Source organism: Lemur catta, chromosome 10 (genome assembly GCF_020740605.2).
Source record: "Lemur catta isolate mLemCat1 chromosome 10, mLemCat1.pri, whole genome shotgun sequence".
Lineage (NCBI taxonomy): Eukaryota > Metazoa > Chordata > Mammalia > Primates > Lemuridae > Lemur > Lemur catta.
This window is the reverse complement of record NC_059137.1, coordinates 47154707-47163899: the sequence shown is the minus strand read 5'-3', so window position 1 is coordinate 47163899 and position 9193 is coordinate 47154707. Positions and strand designations below refer to the sequence as shown.

Sequence of the window (9193 nt, the reverse complement as noted above, 5' to 3'; positions counted from 1 at the left end):
TAGAAAGTAAAGTGAGGACATTCAGAAAACGGAAAGTAGTATGTTCCCTATTTAAAGACTATGCACAAAACAAGGTCTTCAGAGAACCTAGAGACCAAGGCTCAGGGTCACCCACCTCAGCCAGCCCAGCAGCATCTGCAACATCCCCAATGGCCTTGCCCTTGTCTGTACTGATGGCCCTGGTGGGGCTCAGCTGCATGTCCATCTGCTCTCTGGGCTGTGATCTGCCTCAGACCCATGGCCTGGGTAACAGGAGGGCCCTGAGACTCCTGGCACAAATGAGGAGAATCTCTCCTCTCTCCTGCCTGGAGGACAGAAATGACTTCAGATTCCCCCAGGAGGAGTTTGATGGCAACCAGTTCCAGAAGGCTCAAGCCATCTCTGTCCTCCATGAGATGATCCAGCAGATCTTCAACCTCTTCAGCACAAAGGACTCATCTGATGCCTGGGATCAGACCCTCCTAGACAAATTCTGCACTGGACTCTATCAGCAGCTGGATGAGCTGGAGGCCTGTCTGATGCAGGACGTGGGAGTGGAAGAGACTCCCGTGATGAATGAGGACTCCATCCTGGCTGTGAGGAAATACTTCCAAAGAATCACTGTCTACCTGAAAGAGAAGAGATACAGCCCTTGTGCCTGGGAGGTTGTCAGAGCAGAAATCATGAAATCCACCTCTTCATCAACAACCTTGCAAGAAAGATTAAGGAGAGAGGAATGAGACCTGGTCCACTGTGGAAACAAGTCTCATTGACTAATACACCATCTCACACTTCCACAAGTTCTGCCACTTCAAAGATTCTTATTTCTGTTATATTCATGACATGAATTGAATCAAATTTGTCAGATATTTTCAGGACTGTTAAGCATCATCGTGTTCAACTCTAAAGGCACCAGTCCCTTAGAGATGACCATATTTATGTATCTCTTTGTCTATTTAAATATTTATTTATTAAACTATTTATAAGACTTAAATTATTTTTGTTCATAAAATATCCGTGTACCTTTACATTGTGGTTAATATAACAAAACACATTCTTTATATTTAATCAATTTATTATTTTATTTCATTTATTAAATTTTTACTGTAGAAAACTTGTCTTTGTATATTCTTTAAAAAGAAACACCAAGCCTGATTGTGCAACCTGATTAATAATCTATGGTATACTGAGCATTGAGAGAACATATTCACAAGCTATACATCTGACAAAGGACTAACATCCAGAATCTATAAGGAACTCAAATCAACACCAAAAAACAAATAACCCCATTGAAATGTGGGCAAAAGACATAAACAGACATTTTTTCAAAAGAAGATATACAAATGGCTACAAAACATGTGAAAAGAGGCTCAACATCACTAATCATAAGGGGAATTCAAATTAAAACTAAAATGAGATATCACCTTACCCGTGTCAGAATGGCCATTATTAAAAATTCAAAAAGGAATAGATGCTGATGCAAATGCAGTGCAAAGGGAACGCTTACACACTGTTGGTGGGAATGTAAATTAGTACAACCCCTATGGAAAAGAGTGTGGAGATATCTCAAAGAACTAAAAGTGGATATACCATTTGATCCAGGAATCCCAGTACTAGGGATCTCCCAAAAGGAAAAGAAGTCATTTTATAAAGACACCTGTGTTTGTTTATCTGCGTTTGTTTATCGTATGTTTATCTCAGCAAAGTTCACAACTGCAAAGATATAGAACCAACTTAAGTGCCTATCAACCCATTAGTAGATAAAGAAACTGTGGTGTATGTGTATACATATGTGTGTGTATAAGTATTTGTATCCATATATCTGTATGTGTATATGTGTATATATGTATATATAATTGAGTATTACTCAGCCATGAAAAAGAATGAAATAATGTCTTTTGTGGCAATTTGGATGGAATTGGAGGCCATTATCCTAAGTGAAATAACCCAAGAGTAAAACACCAAACACCACATGTTCTCACATGTGGGAGCTAAGCAATGGCTATGGTCATATAGAAAGATATAATAGACACTGGGGACTCAGAAGGGGGAGAATCAGAGGAAGGTAGAGGATAAAAAATAACATATTGGGTACAATGTACATTATTCAGGTGACAGGTACACTAAAAGCCTAGACTTCTCCACTATACAATTCATCCATGCAACAAGGAAAAAAAAAAAAAACATTTGTACCCTCTTAATCTATAAAATAAAAATTTAAAGATAGCTATGGTATAGTTCATTTACTCATCTTTATTATATTCTAGTGTTAAGTACAGTACAAATTGACTTTCTTTAAGCCAGGTTGTATACTGTCCTCAGGATATAGAGGTGAATACACAAATAAACTTCCTGACCTCTTGTATCTTTGATTTCTGTAGTGAAGAAACTTAAAAACAATAATCATAATTAACATCTGTTAAGATAAATAAAGGCTATAATAAGAAAGAAAAACAAAATTCTCTTCGTAGAAGCTGGAGTGAGGAAGGTCAGGAAATAAAAACAAAATCAGTAGATATCCTCTTCAGTTGACTGGTAGACATGTAAACACAGAGGTTCACTGCAATTGCATATTTGAGGCTGCAACTTTCAAGCAATGCCATGTCTGATAGCCTGGGAACAGAAGTGGTTACATGGGAAGAGTTTATAAAGTCAGAGAAGGACTTAAGATCGATTCCTGCAAACTTCAACTTTAAAGGGAAGGAAAAACCACAAAGGAAATACATTTGGTATGGCCATACACAGAAGGACAAGACAGAAGGGTGATAAGAGTGCATTTAAAAGACTAAAACTGCTTAGAGGAGGAATTGATACATTCATGTAAAATGTGGATTGAAATTGCCTACTACATTGGACCTTGGTGATCTTAGTGGAAGTTGGTTTGGCAGACTTACTCAGCAGAAACCATATAGGATTAGGTAGAAGAATGAATAAGAGAAGAGAAATTATTGACAATATTATAGAAAATAATTTCATGAAATTTGACTTGTGAAGTAGAGAAGAGAAATTAAGGAGGACCTGGAAAAGGATGTGAATTACTTTTTGGAAATATACATTTCTCTAGACATATTTCACGAATTTGATGTATTGGGAAATCATATTAATGTGTTTAATATTTTATTTATTTAAAATCATGGCATATTAAATTATGTACAATGATTAAATGATAAACACTATGTTGAATGTCAGTATGTTTCTCTGTGGGCATGAACCATCTACTACAATGAGAAAATAGATGAAATTGGCAACATTAATGAAGCTGGCTTGGTGGAATTCATAAACAGAAACTATGTTGGAGTAGGTGGAAGAGGGAATAAGAGAAGAGAGGAAATCCCACCGTTATTTTTTGACCGGGGAGAGTCACTTTCCTTCTTTCACTTTCATCACATTCAGGCTTGCATTTATTTTCCTTTGGCTTCAGTGTATCCAAATGCAATGACAGCTTTCTGAGAATGTTGAATGGAGAAAGAAAAAAAGATGTATTGAAAATAATGGAAAATAATGGTACAGGTTCTTTAAGTTTCCATTTGCACTTCCCTGTTTTGCTATTTACCTCAAGATGAGATAGAAAGTAATTCAAAAACAGCCAGTCAGCACTTTCCCAGAAAAATACTAAATTAAAAAGAATGTATAAAAATGTTAAAGCTCTGAAACTAGTAAAGAAAAGGAGGCTAATTTTACCTAGAGTCATATGTTTGGCCTCACTGCCCTACATTTCCACGATGAGACAGAGAATAATGAACCAAGAAGCTCAGTAGTAACACATGACTGAATAATGTAGGGATGGTTAGTAGTCACTTCAATATAATCTTCTGATAGGAGGAAAATCATTAGTGAATTCCCCGTGGCCAGCTCAGAAACTTAGAGCACAAAAAGCATTCAATAATCTAACAAATTCAACATAGAAATCAACATTTGATGAAATAAAATTTCTTTTGCTATTTAATGTAAAAATTTTTAAAATAAGATAATTTACCCAACCTCTGCCCACCCATACACATATTGGGCATAAATTTTTGCTCCTGTCACCTGGAGACTATGGAAACATTTGAACCAACTTTGTACTTGATCAAAGAAGAGGTGGTCACTGTTGATGACCTAGTTCCATCATAGAAGCACTCTGGAATCTTGGGCAGTTCACTGTTTGGAGGACATAAGCAATCACCCTCCAATAAAGGTGTGCCAAAATTTCTAAGTTGTGATGAGCTGAATCATGTCAGCCTGTTCATGAGTTAGTGGGAGTTAAATTGGAAAATGTGTGGCTGGGAGCACATTGAGCGAGAGAGTAATATTAAAGATGTGTTATTGAACCTGAGAGGTGAGGTGGTGCTGGGGAAAGATAAAAAATGTTGTAGGTCTTGGAATCAGATTTGGAACACCATGTGCACTTAAAAACATAAGATAGTCAGTAATTTTGGCAACAACTTGGAGAATTATTAGTAAGAAAGTGCTGAAAAAGTAGAAAACTCCTGTAACAATCCTGGACATGAGGCACAGCTGCATGGCCACACTTGAAAGTCTTATTTGTAAGGCAAAATCTGAGAATATTACTTGTTAATAACTGTATTTTGAGCAATTACTACGAGCCTTGTGATGAGAATATAGTGAGCAAGATGACCTTTCTCCTAAGGAGGTTACCTGCCAAACAGGTCTAATAAATCCTTTTGCAAGAGGACAAACGCAGAGGCTAGTGTACCAAATAAAGAGGGTAGGAAAAGGAGCCCACGTTACAGATAAAATTTTGTTACTAGCAAGAAGAAAAACATTATTTGTATAGGTTTGACTTTAACATAAAAACTGTTCTCATTTGAAAGATTTGAATCTATTTATGTTGGAACATCTGAAATTTCTTAGGGCAAATTCAATTTTATTTGAGAAAATGAGTAGAGTAATTTAAATTTTTTATGTCCTTTATTTAGAGAAAACATAAAGGGAAGCAAAAAAAATAGTATACAGGAACACTCGGAAAATGAAAAATCCTGTGTTCTCTGTTTAAGAGACATGCATGGAAAGGTCTTCAGAGAAATGAGGGGCCAAGACACACGCCTAGACACATGTCATTTAGGCTACCAGTTTTCTCAAGCTCCCCAGTTGCCCACTCCTCTGATGACTCCAGTGGTGGGCTGCCGCAGAACCATGGCCTACTCATCAGGAAGACCTTGGTGCTTCTGGGCCAAGTGAGGAAAATCTCCCCTTTCTTGTGTCTGGAGGACAAAAGTGACTTCAGATTCCCCCAGGGAGGTGGTGGATGGCAGAAGGCCAGGCCGTGTGTGTCCTCCGTGAAAAGCTGCAGCAGATCATTAACCTCTTGCACAGAACACTCCTCTATTGCCTGGAACACAACCCTTCTGTGGAAACTGCACACTGGACTTCACCAGCAGCTGGAACACCTAGACACCTGCCTAATGCAGAAGAGACTTGCTTCTTTTGGAAAGCAAGGTCCTTAATCTAGAAGTGAATAGGTACTTCAAGCGAATATATCTCTATCTGAAAGAGCAGAAATATAATGACTGTGCCTGACAAATTGTCAGAGTGGAAGTTGTGAGACCATTCTCTTCATCATCAAATTTGCAAGAAAGATGAAGAAATAAGGAAAGGAACCTGGAAATTATTGTCTTTAACTAATACACCAAGTTACACTCCATGTGCTCAATCATTTTAAAGACTCTTAGTCATGCTTTAGTCAAAGAATGCAGTGAGTTAAATTATTCAAAGTTATTAAAATGTTGTTAAAATGATTGTCTCTAGGAGCATTCCTCCTTAAGAGATAGCTATTCTGATGTTAGGTATGTATTCGTACATTTGGGGGGACTTCTGGTTTCCAGTTCAACACATTACCATCTTAAAGGCCATCACTGCCATCCTCACAACAACAATGAATACAACAATGCTGAACAAACTGAAAAAATGCAAGTAGTATGTCCATGCTATAATTTTTTCCATCTTTTAATTTTATCCTGTCTGTGTTTTTATTTTTAAAGTAGGTTTCTTAAATTGCCTCTTATTTGTTTGTTTGTTGCCCAGTAAGGTAATATCTGATTTTTAATTGGAAAGTTTAGACAATATATATTTTACCTAATTATGGACATGTTTGGGCGTATGCTTTCCATCTTGCTATTGTTTTATTTGTTCCTGTGGTTCTTGTCCCTTTCTTTCTTTATTTCCTACCTTCTGCTGGACTAATTGACAATGTTTTAATAATTCTATTTTATTTTCACTATTGGCTTATTAGCTATTCTTTTTTTTCTAATTTTAGTTTTCCTTATAATGTTTACCATATATTGAATTATCAAATTCTACCTCGCATTTATATTATGTAGCTTTCCATTAAATGTAAGAATCTTAAGCAAGTATGTTTCAGTTATTACCAGCCCAATAAATTACAATAATACTGGTACATGAGTTTTAAACTGCTGAATACATTTTTATTATTTTTGTAGCAAACATTTCAATTCTTTTTTTATTGTTTTCTGTAGCTCCAAGTTTCCATCTGACATCTTTTTCCCTTCTGCTTGAGGAATGTTAGCAATTCTTATAGTACAGGTCTGGTCATGATGAATTCTCTCAGCTCCTGTTTACCTGAGAGAGTCATTATTTTACTTGTATTTTTGAAGGATATATTTTCTTAATATAAAATTCCAGATTAACAGCTTTGGTGTGTTTTTTTTCCCTCAACTTTTAAAGATGCCATTTAATTAGCATCAACTTTGAATTATTTCTAATAAGATGCCTGAAAACATTCTTATCTTTCTTTGTATGATATATAACATACATGTTATATAGATATCTCATATATGTTTTTATCTTATATATTTATCTTATATAAGTTTATATAACATATATATCTTATATCTTATATATAACTTTATATAAGATAAATATATGTCTTCTAACCCAACAAGGCATTTATTTACTTATTTATTTATTTATTATTATATATGTTCAAAGTGTACACGTTTTGATATACATATAGTGAAATGGTTTCTATAGGTATTTTTCATTTATAATATTTAATATTTTTTAATAACATTCTCAGCAATTTTATAATGGTGTGTTTTGCAGTGACTTTTTATTTATTTGTATTTATGCTTCTTGCTATTCATTGAGCTTCTTGGAGCAATAGGTTTGTTGTTTTAATTTAATTCAGAAAATTATCTGCCATTATTTTGTCTAATATTTTGGTTGACTCCTCTCATTTTTGTCTTCTGGCATTCCAAGAATCTGAGACTCTTATCTCATTCTATGCTTCATTTTGGACAGACTCTATTTTTGTGCTTTTAAAGCTACTGACCTTTCCATCTATATTTAAATTTCCATTTCAGGTATTATATTTTCCACCTCTAAAGGTTTATATTAGTTTTTATTTATGTCTTTCATTTCTTCTGTTCATTGTACCTCTGGGAAGAAACTCAAATTAGTCGTTGAACTCAAAGAGACTTTTTTCTTTATCCCAGGTTAACAACTCTGAGTCACCTGCTCAATATCTGTAACTGGTGCTCCATCTATGTATTTTTTCCAGTTCTCTAGTTGTTAATGGTAATAGGACACATACAGCCCTTTTTAATACATTAGGGCTGAAACGTGTACTGTGCTAATTCTTATTTTTTATTTCAGCATATTACAGGGGTACAAATGTTTACATTACATTTATTGCCTTTGCCCCACCCAAGTCAGAGCTTCAAGCATGTCCATCCCCCAGATAGTGCGCACACACCCATTAGGTGTGAATATACCCATCCCCTCCTCCCTGTTCCCACCTGCCTGACACCTGATAATTGTTATTACTATATGTGCACTTAAGTGTTGATCAGTTAATACCAATTTGATAGTGAGTACATGTGGTGCTTGTTTATCCATTCTTGCGATATTTTACTTAGTAGAATGGGTTCTAGCTCTATCCAGGATAATACAAGAGGTGCTTGGCCAGGCTTGGTGGCTCATGCCTGTAATTCTAGTAATCTAGGAGGCCGAGGCAGGAGGATTGCTTGAGCTCTGGAGTTCAGACCAGCCTAAGCAAGAGCAAGATCCTGTCTCTACTAAAAATAGAAAAATTAGCCGGATGTCCTGAGGTATGCCTGTAGTCCCAGCTACTTGGGAGGCTGAGGCAAGAGTATCGCTTGAGCCCAGGAGTTTGAGGTCGCAGTGAGCTATGATGACGCCACTGCACTCTACCCAGGGCAACAGAGCAAGACTCTGTCTCAAAAATAAATAAATAAATAAATAAATAAATAAATAAATAAATAAATAAATAAAATAAAATCTAATCTTACATTAATTCTGTATCAGGATTTTATTTTCATCTATCATATGAGTTGAGAGTTTACGTTGATTTTTGCCTAGTTTGCCAAATAATCATCTTAGATCCATTTTATTGAAAATTGTTTCCACTGTACTAATGAGATTAATCCTTTATCCTAAATCCTATTACCACTATAATACAACAGTTTTAAGAATTATGTGTTTAAATAATCTGGTTACCTAATTTTCCTCTTTGTCACATTGTTTTTACTGTTATTACAAATACACCTCATTTTCTAGTAGAGTTAGATGTACCAAGAATTCTCTGTTACTTCCTTTCTTCCTGACTAAATTAAGATTTACCTTTATATGTAGGACAATGATTTCATAAAAATCATAAACTCTTAGGGATTCACAAATAGTTACCTTGCAATGAGTATGATGGTCTTGGGCACTTCCTTCATAAGACAGAAAAGTGAGATGGGATCAGAAAATTTCTTGTTCCCAACATCTAAAGAGCAAAATTACATGAAAACCAGTAAAAAAAAATCTGTAATACAAAACTATCCATCAATAAATTCAGAGAGCAATAGAGTGTATAATTTTTGGATTAATTCTTATCTAAATTTCAAAATGTGAAACTTAATTACTTATAACATGCAACATAGAATTCTGCATTAAATCTAGACTCTTCTGGGACATGACTATGATCCTAGGTAAGTCACTTAAGGTCTCTGAGCCTCAGCTCTCTCAAACGTAAAATAAGGTAGAAATATTCCTAGAGTTGTTGAGAGTATAAGACAAATAACATTTTAAAGCACTTGGCAGAGTATTTTCCACTGAGTAAGGGCTTAACAGATGGTGACTTTTTTCTTATTTATTCATATAGATATATATGAGAATAGTGAATGCTCCCACTCCTCTCTCTGTAACTACTGCAAAACGCTGACAGTCTATGAAAAAGAATTGGGAAGTG

The 9193-nt window shown here is 35.3% G+C and overlaps 1 protein-coding gene across 1 annotated transcript; it reads left to right on the top strand.

The window, feature by feature from the left end:
* The first annotated feature begins 126 nt into the window (after positions 1-126).
* On the top strand, positions 127-803 carry LOC123645752 (interferon alpha-5-like). Its single transcript, XM_045562197.1, has one exon. It carries the CDS (start codon positions 150-152, stop codon positions 717-719), a length of 570 nt encoding a protein of 189 aa, XP_045418153.1. The 5' UTR covers positions 127-149; the 3' UTR covers positions 720-803.
* The last annotated feature ends 8390 nt before the right edge of the window (positions 804-9193 follow it).

Coding starts and splice junctions, on each gene's coding strand:
- LOC123645752 (XM_045562197.1), top strand. CDS start 150: ATGGCCTTGCCCTTGTCTGTACTGATGGCCCTGGTGGGGCTCAGCTGC.